The 14,496-nt window shown below is 37.8% G+C and overlaps 1 protein-coding gene across 3 annotated transcripts in view; it reads right to left on the bottom strand.

Moving 5' to 3' along the window:
• UBAP2 (ubiquitin associated protein 2) overlaps positions 1–14,496 on the bottom strand; it is a 154,600-nt gene that overhangs the window by 126,496 nt on the left and 13,608 nt on the right. Inside the window, exon 2 of one of the 3 annotated variants that reach the window (XM_032779853.2) lies at positions 8,651–8,841. In XM_032779853.2, the coding sequence (XP_032635744.1) occupies positions 8,651–8,723 (73 nt within the window). In that variant the 5' untranslated portion in view covers positions 8,724–8,841. Of the gene's footprint in view, positions 1–8,650; positions 9,034–14,496 lie in introns of those variants that run through there. The other 2 variants (XM_075066824.1, XM_075066823.1) reach the window with 2 other exon arrangements.

Raw genomic sequence — 14,496 nt, 5'->3', positions numbered from 1 at the left:
AGATATCACTATGTCCCTTCATCCTCCCTGTATGGATTAGGAAACCCCTTCTTACAGAGCGTATTGGATGCCCTGCCGTGTGTCAGGATGTAATCCTGCACACCCTCCTAATGCAAACCAAATATTTCCATGTGTTTAATGTACAACAGAGAAGAAGCCACAGGTTACACGGTCACTGAAAAAAATTCTGATAACTGATTTCGAGGATGGGACTCTTTAATTTATAGGTGAGGAGACTGGGTCGGGCAAACATAAGACTGGTGCAAGAACAGAAACAGGCTTTTCTTTTTAAACACAATATATTCTCTACTAGAACTCTGAAGTTGTGTATCTGGGAATAATTTAACATATTGCGTGTATGTTACTTAACAAGGACCATTTAGCCATAATACCATAAATAAGGAAAACTATTTTTCCAAATATATCCTCCAGTATGTACTAAAAAGAAATGCAAGCACCCACCTGCGTATTTGACCAACAGAAGAACCTAAACAGGAGCACATCTGCTGCAAGATCAGAGGACTCTGACTTCTGTTTAAAAAAGGCTATAGCAGGAGTCGGCAACCTTTCAGAAGTGCTGTGCTGAGTCTTCATTTATTCACTCTAATTTAAGGTTTTGCATGCCAATAATATATTTTAACATTTTTAGGAGGTCTCTTTCTATAAGTCTATAATATATAACTGAACTATTGTTAAAAGAACAGGAGTACTTGTGGCACCTTAGAGATTAACAAATTTGAGCATAAGCTTTCATGGGCTACAGCCCACTTCATCAGATGCATGAACTATTGTTGCATGTAAAGTAAATAAGGTTTTTAAAATGTTTAAGCAACTTCATTTAAAATTAAATTAAAATGCAGAGCCCCCCCCCCGGGACTGGTGGCCAGAATCTGGGCAGTGTGAGTGGCACTGAAAATCAGCTTGCGTGCCACCTTCGGCGCGCATGCCATAGGTTGCCTACCCCTGGGCTATTGCAATCCACTTGCAGTCTTTACATTACAGTTTATAAAACAGCTACTTTCGTTTTATTAAACCATTTCACCCCTTAGCATGCAGGTGAGCTATGCTCAGGTAGATTTCACCAATACCCTCAACCTCAAAACTGAACCATGTAACTGAAGGCAGTCTGTCAGACGAACATTAAAACTTTACAAACATCAATTTTGCACTTCTAAGAAACATCATTGGACAAATCTTAAATGCACGCCCAACCTTTTGGACTGTTCTAGTAGATGATCTGTGGTAAATTTGTACCCAACTCTCCTAATTAAAAAAATATTATATATGCATATGTGAGGGAAGAATGATCAACTAGACAAAACATTACAAGTTGACAAACTTTGGCTACAGACTATCATGCAGAAGCACCAAGTTTTAAACCAGAAACTTGAAAAAGCATTAATCTGAAAGGTATGCTGTTGATATCGATACACTTATTTCCAACATCACTTCCTGAACAGCCTTCTGTAAGATACTGGCACAGTGACAGTGGGCTGTAAGTTATTGTACTTTCTATGAAGTCATGGTGTCATCGTAAATGAATTAAGAGAACAGCTTTATGGTGAGTAAAGTATATAGTTGCACATTAACCATTTTTAAGATGTACTGAAAACATAACAGCCTTTGTGTATTCCAAGCACAGCCAGCACTTCCTTCAAAGAACAGGGATTTTAAAGACTACCTTAAGGAACTGTTTCACTAGAACAAATAAGGTGAAACTAAAAAAAACAGAACACACAAATAAAATGTTTCTCAACAAATCATTCTGTGAATGCCTTTCATTATCACCCCAGGTATTTAAATCTGGGTAATTTCTCCTTCTCCAAAGCAGGCGGCAGATGTTAACTGCCAAATCTGCCACTCTTTCATTGCATGACCTTGGGCAAGTTACATATCTAGTTTGTGTTCTATTTATAGAACACCAGTCACCATAGTATCCTGGCAACAGCCCCTCTATGTGACTCAGTTTTCCCTTCTGCAATATATGAGAATAATGCTCACCTGCCTTTGCATAGTGTTTTGAGACCCACAGGCAAGAGGCACTAGGTAAGTGCTCAATTTTGTTATCCTGACTGATCTTGCAATGAAGTCATAATTCTGAGTTTGTGACACCAGGCAGTGGTCATGAAAGTGAACATGAGGTTACAAATATAGCATTGCAATTTCATTTTCAGGATCAAATAGCAAAGAGAGATGGCATGTAAAGCATCAGCTCTCCTGATCATTGTAATGTGAAACTTTTACCCAAAAAAATGAATTTGAGTAAAGCAAAAAGTATAAAATTTCTTTTACTCCTACTCTTTTAGGGCACGTCCAGACGCGATATATTGATCCCCAAACGCACTCCCCGTTGAATCCGGAACTCCACTGGAGCAAGCGGCGGTAGCGGAGTCGGCGGAGGAGCCACGGATGTCGATCCCACGCGGTGAGGACGAGAGTTAAGTCGGAACAAGATACTTCGACTTCAGCTACAGTATTCCCGTAGGCCTCACTGAAGTCCATTTGAACAGTTAAAAATATATACACTACAAGAGTAATAATATTTCTTGCTTTCGTCAAAAGAGATTATTTTTGCAAAGGTATGAGAGAAAAAAACAACACTAATCAATATATCATTTTGTTTCCAGGACACAAGACACACCCATCTCCTTTAAAATTACTCTGACTTTTCCAAGATTATGGACACCATTTTAAACAAACAGTGAGGCTAAGAACTCCCACCTTAAGGACAGTTCATATATAAATATATCATGGTCAGAACTGATGACAAAAAAAAAAAAACCTTAAACGTTAATTCTGTCACGGTGACTACTGGCAAGTAAAAAAACAGAATAAAATGAAATAAAATAAAGAGACTGGCTGGAAATCAGGGAGTGAGGTGACAAGGAGGAAAAAAGGAGACTGGAATTAAACCTGGTGTGTGAAAACAAAATATCAGAATTTAATGAGAAGTCAGAGAAGGTTGCAACTTTAGACCAGAGACATCTCAAGCAAAAAAAGTTCTTTAAAAATGTTTTCCTGGAACCCATTTAGGCCATCATAAATGTAGTGACAACAGGAGGGATGAACTGCAATTGGCTATTTAATAGTTCAGAGGATAGTGGTGTCAACTTACAAATCATATATGTTGTATACAAACATTTCTCTTGATGGGATATACACTTTAAGGAGTTAGGCACTCAAGTGCCATGAAATTCAATGGGATCTGGCAGCATAACAGGCTTCTTTGAAAATCGCAGCCTTTGTTCCTAAAGCCATTTTAGTATTATTAAGAGTTGAAATATTTTAAAAACCCAATTTGACAAAGGCTCTATTTCTGCATTTCTTAGTTCGGACAATGAAAATCAATGTTTATACTTATACTGCAAGCTTCCGATGCTTCAATGTTCGGGTTTCAAATGAGCCAGGGAAATGTTTGTACAAAACCAACTGTTTTCCTGTTTTTAAACAAGGGTATGGAAACATTATTGGATTGTAAATTGTTTTTATGAAATCTGAGGCCAAAGTTTGGGGTCAAATCTAAATATGAAGTTTTTGATAAAAATTTTGGTGTTTTTTTTTAAAACATGTACAATTCAGAAAAAGGGGGAGGTAGATGTGGCCTTTTTAAAGTATAATTAGCCCAGTATTTCAACCAAATTTGAGACAGTTAAGGCCTGGGCCCTATTTTGTGTAGTGCTGCATGCCCTGAACTCATACGGGCTTCAATGAGTTAAGCCTAGTGAGTAACCTTCACCAGACTGGGCCTCAAGATGCTGAGAAATCTGAGCTCTAGACTTTCCTGTTGTCTCTGCCTCTGTAAATTAAACAGCTACCATGAACATAACTGTGGATGAATCAATCTACTCTGAAGTCCTGTTTTCATTCAAACATTTCTGTCTTCAGCAGAACATACTCAGGCTTCATCACAACCAAGGGTGAGAGGTTTGTGTGTTTTGTTTTTTAAAGTTTCAGCTAAGTCAGTTTATGAGCCATATTTATGTGAGGTCACTTGGTCTGGCAGAGAAACCATGAAGTCTGCAGCTCAGCTTTCTCAGGAAATTGAGGAGGCAATGGTTTCATTTTGTTAAGTTACAGAATTAATAGCATGTTTAAACAGCTAGCTATTCTTTCCTTCTTTTGGAATCTTACAAAGCCACCATGAGATTATTCCGACCCCCCAAATCTTTTGTGGTTCATTTTATATCTAAAAAACTTATGCCCAAAATTTGCTGGTTATATTAAAGTTTACATAATACAACAGCAACTTTCCAATACTGATCCATACTCCCACACAAACTTAATAAAAATACACTTATAAAAAGAACCAGGTCACCAGCACAATGCATGTAATGCAGAAGATGATCTCATAACTTTAGACTATTTATGATCATAGTAGAATCAGAAGGCCCCAATTATTACTGTGCTAGGCATAGTAAAAACAAAAAACACCCTAGAGAGCAGAAGACAGCCATCATGCCCCCTGCCTGACATTATCTCTTCCTGTGTCATGTCATATCTAACCTAGACTGTAAATTCCTCTAAGCAGCGACTTTGTTAATTTGTCGCGCCAGGCACATCTATGGTGCCATATTAAACTTATTTGTTCCCTTCCCCAAAGTACATGAATCTGCATACACACAACAGAAATGCAAATCTACAAAAATAAACATCTTTCATGCGTCAAGAAAAGAGAACTTGTTATTTTCCCTGAAAGTTGCCAAATCAACCACTCTCCTTTTTTGTCTACATGCCATAGCCACTCCAGTTTGTCCTCCTCTCACTCTGCACACCCCATTAGAGCATGTAGCTGTTATTAGAGAGAACAGTCTGGCAAAAAGCATGTAAAAGGTTTTATCCTCAGTTGCATCACTCTCTCCCATGTGAAATGTAACGTAGAGGGGAAAGAAGCTGCGATGGTCAGCTTTCTCAGCAAGGTCTCTGGGTGTAGGGGACTGGAAATACAGACTTGTGCTGGACTCCAAAGTAAGCCTAGTCACTGAACACACCTTTTTTTGTTTACAAGCTAAAATGAACTAAGAAAAAAAAGGAGGGGACACATTTGAGGTTTCTAGACCCAAAATGTCATCCCATTTTCTCCTGTAGCCAACTGCATGTAATTTTTAAAAATGGTTGTCATTTTTTATTCTGCTCTCTTGGAGGTGGGTAGGAGGAGTTTGTTTACCGAGACAAGTATAAAATCAAAACTGGATATTCTGCACTCCTCTCACTGAGCGACCTGGCACTCATGAACAATCCTATAGAACACTGTGAGCACCAGTGAGGGAAACAAGCCACAGTACAGAAACATTTTAGGTAAGTTTCCAAGGCGAAACTGACACATCCTTTCAGTCCTTCAAAATAAAAGGTAAGACTCTTAAGATCTCCCTTCCTTATGTTTCTAATACCCAAAATTATTAGAACTGAAGTAATGTTAACCATCTAATACAATTTTCACCACACTGCAGTCTGCTTATTTTTTTTTGCCTTCAGTTAATACAAAGAAAATGGGACAGTTTGTTTCTACTTTCAGAATTTCACTCACTAGCCCAATTCTGCAATATGTAAGCAGCAAATGCTTCAAAACAAAGTTTTATTTTAAAAGTGTTTTTGAAGTATTACACAATTCTGTAAAATACACAAGCGTATTAGGTACCAAATACTCTGCCCAGCCTTAACTGCGGCACATACACGAACAATGATGGCCATCATTCACCATGCATGCAACAGTAGTGATTATAAGTTGCACAGACATGGTTCAGGCACTTCTATCACTGTGCAGATGACAGTGGTAAAATGACTGAGCTCTGTCAAGAGCCACTTCCACTGAATTATGGATCTCTCTGTTTTGCCAATGCAGAGATGACCAACCAGGTCTCCAATCTGCAGCCACAAAAATTTGGATTTTGTTAAAACACAAATGCATCCTTTTGTTTTTAAATGCATGTGCATTTAAAAAGAAATAAAAGATGAATTCCACTCACCCTTTCAGCTCAGCAGGAGTAATTAGTAACTCCCACCATCAAAATCACACCTAAATCCGCTTAGTGTCTCCTTAACCAGTACCCTTTTCAACAGCCTGAGAGAACAGTAGGGCCCTGTGTGCACCCTGAACGCAAACAGATTTAGGCTCAAGTCAACTAAAGGGGGGAAATAAGTTCTGGAACAGATTACCTCTCACCAAAAATGTGCAGAAAGACAGAGCAAGACCATTTGCCCTGCTATCAACCTCCTTTTGGGTAACTACTAAGCTCCTGCACCTCAGCTCTGGTGGCACCACACACAGTTTGTCTCTCACTTAATGAACAAAGCCCCAAGCCATTTAGGGCTTTACAGACTAAAACCACACACTGAAATGCTCCTGACACAAAATGGCAGACAGTGCAGATGACTGAGCACAGGTCTAAAGCACTCCCTGTGAGAAGCTCCATGAAGCAAGTGAGCCCCCACATTCTGGTCTTCAGATGTAGCCTCCATAAAGCGCATTGTAGCAATCTAACCATGAGTGGATACAAGCACTGATCACTGCAGAAAAGGTTCACCTTCTAGCCAAGGGAAGACAAAAAAACATTTTGGTTCACTGCTGCTTTCTTGACATCTAGAAGCAGCTGGGAACGTAACAGAAATCCCAGATTGTGAACCTGTGTCACAAGCAACAGGCAAAGTCTTCCCTTTGAAGCATCCAAACAAATCTCTCCACCCACAAAATTGCTTCCCTCATGCTCATAGTATTACCTCAATCTGATCTGGACTGAGATTCAACCAGCTAGCCCTCCCCCACCTCCATATTTAGTTACCACTGGATAAGATACTCATCTGCACCAACTGGGCCAAATGATACTGAAGTATAAGGCCAATGCAATTCTATTTATTTATATCACACTGATCCCCATAGTAATTAAGCACCCAAACTTAATATTTGCAACAGAGGTCACTGACATGTGCAAGTCCCAAACTGCACCCCAATTCAGTGACAGAAGAATGTGCAATCTAAAGCCAAAATGCAAATCTATTTCTGAAATAAATCTATCCCCCTTCAAATGTAAGCTACCAATCCCTGCTATACACTTAAAATTTCGATCAACATAGCTTATGTCACTCAAGCCCAGAGTGGATTTTAAAAACAGATTTTTTTTAAATCAAATCTGTTTATTGAAATCGGATTTTTATTTCATTTAAATTATAAGGTTTTCTTTAAAAAACAAACCCATTTAAAATGAAATCTGAAATTAATACAAAATATGTTAAAGTCTAAACTTACAATATCTTCAAACAGTTAAATAAAAAAATGCTGAATCCATGAACCTCTATCAAAAACAGTGAGTTAAAGGCTGCTTTTCTATATAAAGAAAGAATCGGGGGAACATCTTTCTTTTGAGGTTAAGCTTTGTAAATATGGCACAATGTGTCATGTACTGTATTAAAAGCCTGATCCTGTGGACCAACAGACTGACAAAGTCACCATACATACTGGGACCGGGCCTCTGACTCCAGGAGTCACCATCATGTATCTCATCAGGATCATCCACTGAGCCCATCTGGGTGGTTTCATAAGCCTATTTTATAGCTTCTCCCTACCTGAGATCTGAGTGGCTGAGTTTTCAAATTATGAGCATGTGTGACTCCACCCACCATGGAAATTTATTCTTCAGCTCCTGGAAAAACATAGACCCGCCCACTACCAGGAGCTTGTTTCTGGGCACTTCAAATAAATGGTCTTGCTCTGTCTCCCTGCACATGTGCACAGACAGCAATACAAACAAACAGAAATCCATCAATTTCTCAACCACCTCTCTCAATCTCTATACAAATAAAATACTGCAGTGCAAAAGGTATGTGGATTACATAAGCAGACATCTTAGATTATAGTTCTTTTGTTTTTCTGGGTGAGAGGCTGGGGGGAGAAGAGGAGAGGAGAGACCACTTCCAAGGCTGGAAGTTGTAAAAAATAACATCACATTTAAGAATATTTTCAATAAATTCCTGTAACTCTGGGTAAACAAGAAACACATGCCAAAAGTAAACAATGTGACAAAGGCAATGCTCCTCAAATGGCAATGACTTTGAAAATTATGTGGGCATGTCTGAACAATCTGGATCAGCTGGTTGGTAAACTTATTTTTACACCATTTTAATAGACGGACTACCACGTCCTACTATGCTAATAAATGATGATAGACTACTATCAGACGTGTTTTGGGTGGATTACGTATCAATTTCAAAATACTTGTGTTCTAAATATAACTAATTGTGGGAGTATTAATCAATTACATTTTTACTATGACTGCTGAACTTCTAAGATGATTTTAACTGTTCAATATAACAAACATACTAATTTCATGTTTAAAAGTAAAGTTTTATTAGGCATTTATACATTTTTACATTTAAAAAAAGTGTTTTCCCCCAAGCTGTTCGGTATGTTGCTAAAGATAATAGAGTCAGATGATCTTATAACTTGGTACTAACAATTGTAGTAGGAAGAATCGTTCATTTACTATTTTTTTTTTTTTTAAGGCAGTGAACTAACGATCAGTGAATGAGAGACTTTTGTTTACCATTTTGTTGCAGAGTCTGGCTTAGATATAAAGGGTTAAGAACGTCCATCATTTCCAATGTCTATAACTTCAGAATTATCTGCTGGTACCACCAGCAGTGCTGCAACTAAACATACCTGTATCATAACAAAGAGCTTCTTCATCTTTTATGTAACAAAGTCTCCTTTTTGCCTTTTTCAGAATAAACATTTCATTGACATGGTTCAATCATTATGACCTGGCTAAGCATCACCTGGCAGAGTAGATATTGCTGGAAGGTTGCAGGATACCATGTTCGAGAAGGAAACTGAATGGCATGCAAAAAACACTGGAAGGGAAATTAGTTAATCTGAGTCTCTGATCGCGAGAGCAGTGTACACAATGATCTAGTAACTAATGCTTGTGACACAACAGAAAATGGGACTGTTTTACAAAAATAACTGATACATCAGGAAATGCACATACAGCAGAATACTAAAAGAAGTGGCAGGAAAAGCTCTGAACAAACATTCAAGTGTCAAGTGCATAGCTTTGTCACAGACAATACTGCAAATGTAGCAAAGATGAGAAGATAATGAAGGGAACCTGAAACTTATAACACATGGGTGCAATGGCCATTTGGTGTATCTTTCAGCTAATGACTTGACTCCAATAATAAAGCAAACTGTAGTTGAAATTGCTAACACTTCTATAACCACCAATTCATTTCAGCTTCACCAAAGAGAGCAGGAGGATACAAACTAATTCTCCCCAAGACGTACAATGGAATTCAGTGGTTGAGTGTTTTGAACAATTTATTAAGACTGGCCTATTTTGATAATTTGTGGAGAAAATCATGACAAAATAGATGGAACGATCACAGCCAAAGTAGTCAACACTGGACTAAAGAAAAATGTAGAAAATATACTGAAACCTATTTCCATAGCCTTGGACCAACAGCAGAAAGATTTCTGTGATTTTGCTGGGGCTGTTGAAATTTGGGAAGAACTTCAAGAGACACTGAAGAAAAAGATACCCAACAACAAAGTTAAGTTGCTGGCATTAAAAAAGCAGGTGGATCAAGCACTTGCTCCACCTCATTTTCTTACCAATATTCTCAACCCAATGCACTAAGATAATCTGCCAAACTGCTGAAGCAGATGCTGCTGCTGTGACATGGGTATCTAATAATCACTCATCAATCATGCCAACCAGAATGTCAATGCTGGAGGTGACCATTCAAGCAGTACATATTTGCTGATGTTTTAAAAAAAAAAAAGTCACATCACTGAACTGGTATAAGTTACTAGCTAAGCACCCAGAACCAGAGTCTGCTGAAGTGCTAAGCCAGCTTTCGAAAGCAGTAGCCTCTCCTGCAGGCACAAAAAGAATATTTTCTTCTTTTGGACCAATACATTCAAAGTTGAGATATCAACTGGGAGTTGAAAAAGCAGGAAAACTTGTCTCTCCCAGTCTATGAATAAAAACGAGCAGTGTGGGAGATGAGATCTACTACCTTAAAAAGTCTGAATGACAGCTTAAGTAATTTAGGAGGCTCATCTCATTTTCTAGGGACTTAGGTGATTAGGAACTTAAGCTCCAGTCACTTTCACTTCGGCAGATATGAAAATGTTCCCAGGCTGACCTGAAATAATCAGTTTAATTCACTGACTACAGTTAATCCCTATGTTCCTTTAATAAATCATTTAGCTATAAATGTGAAACACGTTTTTTTATAAGAGAAATTTATGTATCCACAACATTTAAGATTGTTTTGCTTCATAAAAGTTGTATATGCTGTTATATGTTTAATTACATTCCAGTTACCACTCTAATGCAACTTGTCACAAATCATGAACAGAGTTAATTACATAAGTAGGCAATATGAGTCACCATTTTCTAACATACTAAAAATAAAAACTAATAAGAATCTGAAAATATTAACGTAAACAATTGCTTAAATAAATATGGTTATAGTGTACCCTACTAAGTAGCAAAAAAGATGTACCAAATCTTGTGCAAAAGCTCCATTTAGTTGTGAATCAACATGTTATAATGGTTATATCTACTAATAAGAATGCACCTTTCTTCAGAAAATAACTGAAGTACATATGGAAAAGCTGATTTAAATCAAGGCTTTCCACTTGGTAATTTAAATCACCACTTTAAATTGTCTTAATTTCAATCAGTCCACCCTGCTCAGGGCTGTGAAAAATTCATACCACAGTGCCATAGTGAAGCTGACCTAACCCCCAGTGTAGACAGCAAGCCAATGGAAAAGTTCTTCAGTCAATTCAGCTACCACTATTCAGGGAGGGGGATTACCTACATCGATGGAAAAAACCCCTTCTGTCAATGAGGAAGCACCTACACTGCAGCACTCCAACTGTGATGCCCATAGTGTAGAGAAGCCCTTGGACTGTAAGCCACATTCTGCCATCACAATTACAAAGACTTCAATGGATGTATTCTGAAATTACACCATTGCAACACAGCAGAAATTGGCTACAATATAAATTAAAGATTCACATTTTGCTGAAACTGGTCAAGCAGACAGCTATGCACAGTACAAGATTTAAGATCAAGCAAAATGTGGTTCATAAAACTTCAGAGAAAATAGTCAGCCATTTTCTCCATATACAGAAAAAGGTGGATAATGTGATAAATTATCAAGCCACTCAAATATGTTCTTACCATATTTCAGTTTTAGAGTTTTTAAAATTTGCAGCCAGTTAATCATTTGTTCCACTAAGCATGACTATAATCACTGTGGCCCAAACAGTATTTAGATCTAGTATAAAGAATCTAAAATAAATATATATCAGAAAGAAGGATCTTAATCTGGTCTCTAGAGCTCGTCCCTCAAATAACTACTTCTAGAAACAATATTTTAGTCTTGAGAAATGCAACTAAAATGTTTTAGACTAAACTTATTTTTCTCACAGTAAAATTGCAAATAGATTCCCTTCTACACAGTGCCATGGAGCATATTTGGGAATACATTCAGCTGTAAAATCTGAATTTTACAACTAAACCATATGGCTGCCTAATAGAGTAAGAAAAGGATTTTTGCCATTAAACTAGATAAAAATGTTTATAACCTGGATGGCTCAAAAATGGAGACGAATAAAACAAAAATATTTTGCATTTCTTAAAATAACCACAGTCTGACTCTTAAGAGCACTGATAAATGTTGCTATGTATCCCTTCTAATGCAAATTTGAAGTAAACTGAGTTTTCAGTAGGATAAAGCAAAAACCCTGCAATGGTCACTTAATTTGAAAAAATTTCACCCTAAGTTCCAGAAAAGATCAAAGCTCCCTCAAAAAGGGAAACGCTCCACTAGATTTTAAAGCAAGTGGTTACACTTCACCAGGCTAGCGATCTCTCCAGCTGATCTGCCAGAAGACTGATTTAAGAAACTGAAAAAGAAAGGAACCCACTGTCAAAACTACCTTCAAAATACTCTGCAGCAAGTGCTTCTGGCAGTCTTAACTGAAGTGGTGGGACAAAGAGCATACAAGGTGGGAACAACTCCACCCACAGGAACCACATGCAAGCAGCTCAAATACCCTGCCCTGAGGAGTTTACAGTGTAGAGACAGAATATTAAGAACAAAAATGCATACACACACACATCAAGAGATGGGAAGTGATGAAAAAAAATGATTGAACCATGAGGTTTATCACTCATAGCAATTCCACAATTCTTATTTAGACCTTTGGGGGAAATTAATGATTTCAGGGTTTTTTCCTGCAAGAGGCTAGCTCTTTAAGAACGGATAAGATTATGTCACTCAACATAACCATAACTTGGGTCTTATCTTAGTGATAGTGTGTATGCTTCACTGTACTGAGAAGTAACAGAAAATAAAGAACTTGGGAGAACATATTCCTGGAGTAGAGTGGAAGAGCCTTCAAGGAGGCCTGGAAGTTCTAGCTAGCTGTTGATATTAAATGTTAGTCTGTTGACATTAAATGTGGGTGGAGAGGAGGACTTTCATACTGGAATAATATGGACAGGGTTTTTCTGCATTTCTTTTGCTATTATTAAAGGTTTGTGCCTTAACAAAAGGCTTCATCTCAGCCTCTCATCCTTCCCACCATGAATAGGTAGTGATGTGTTCAGGTTAATTAAACAGAAATAAGTATCATAAGCCCTAAATCTGGGCTTTATTGAAGAGCAAGTAGGATATGATGGGCTCTGAAGGAACAAACAGCTTTAAAAACAAAACAAAACACATACAACTTAAAAATGTGTTAAGAAAAACTATGAAATAAAAATGTGTATATTTTCATGTCATCTTCCATCCAATGATTTCAATACACCCTCAAACTTAAAACTTTACAGCCATCCTATGTTGGTTCTCATGACCCCATTTTTGCAGGTGGGTAAACTGAGACACAGAGGAGTGATGTGACTACCAAGACATAGAGAAAGTCTGTGGCAAAGCTGGGAACAGAAGCAAAAATCTTCTGAATTCCAGCCTTGTGCTTTAGCCACAAGACTGACCATAAAGAATTGGTTTCATGACAAAATAAGGTATGTTTACAGGTTTATTCCATTCTGAAAGTCCTGCCCCAAGTGTAAGACTACTAACATTCTAGTCTTTGTATAAATACTCAACACACCTGTCTTGAGCACCAATTACTACAAAACAGTTCTGAAAAACTAATATTGTTAAAAAGGCGTGAGCAATAGACAGATAAAGGTAATAACTGGAGATATACCAATCTCCTAGAATTGGAAGGGACCTTCAAAGATCATTGAGTCCAGCCCCCTGCCTTCACTAGCAGAACCAAGTACTGATTTTGCCCCAGATCCCTAGGTAGCCCCTTCAAGGACTGAACTCACAACCCTGGGTTTAGCAGGCCAATGCTCAAACCACTGAGCAATCCCTCCCCACTGCCCCTGATAAAGTCTCCCTAAAAATAGCAGTTTGAATGTCTGCTAGTCTTAGACAAAGTCTACACTACAATCTTACATCATATATAACTACTGAGCAATGTAGTTGTACCAATCTAATCCCCAGTGTACTCAGCGTTATGTCAATCGGAGGGCTTCTCCCATCAACATAGCTACTGCCTCTTGCAGAGCTGAACTATATATACCAACAGGAAAAAATCTACCATAAGCGAAGCACTAGTGAGGCTGCTGCAGCATTTTAAGTGTAGACCTACCCTAAAACTTGACCTATCTCCTGCCTAAACACCCTGCTTTTAAATAGCAAGTTTCAAAAGAATTATTCAGACATTTTTAAAGTTAAATAAACTACCAAACTCCTTGGTTTTGTGTGTAAGAGTTTTTCACGGGCTTAGATTATGTGGTAATATTAAAAATTTTGTTAGCTCTAAAAATAAGCAAGAATTGTGTAAAGTAATAATACTGAAAATTCATCCTTAACCCAGGGCAATGTGACGAGGAGGGTTGGGGTAGAAGACGGAGGAGGCTGGCCAAAAGCATCATGAGGTAAACAAACAGCTGGCCATCATTTCTGAATTTCCTGAATTTTCTCTTTACTGTAATCATAACATTTTTAAAGGTCATTCTCTGTCCTGATAAGCTAAAAAGGCAGTAACTAGTATGAAGTGGAACACAGCTTTCACAACCACTTCTGTAAAAGTTAGCAAATATCAAGGGCATTATAAACACAAACTATCCTCATCTGCCCCAAATTATACATTATCAGCATGTATTTACACTAATTACTACAGCACCTGCACATAACACCTTAGGAGCACAAAAAAACCACCTTCAACACTGCAAACTGATTTAGTCTCAGTTGCTCAAGTTTTATAGCATAAGCTCAAAAATAAACACTTTAAACAAAAGTTAAATCAAATCACCATACCTGACTGGGGCTCCCATATAAATACAGGGTCAGTCAGGTAAGAATCCAAACCCAGATTCCACTGGGGAATATGGTATGGCCAAGGGAATTGCTAAAAGGAAGTGGTAGATATTAAAAAAGCAAGATCTTTCCAAAGGCTGATTTGATGCCATT

The sequence above is a fragment of the Chelonoidis abingdonii genome, chromosome 6 (assembly GCF_003597395.2).
Source record: "Chelonoidis abingdonii isolate Lonesome George chromosome 6, CheloAbing_2.0, whole genome shotgun sequence".
In the NCBI taxonomy this organism is placed as follows: Eukaryota; Metazoa; Chordata; order Testudines; family Testudinidae; genus Chelonoidis; species Chelonoidis abingdonii.
This window is presented reverse-complemented; position numbering and strand designations above follow the sequence as displayed.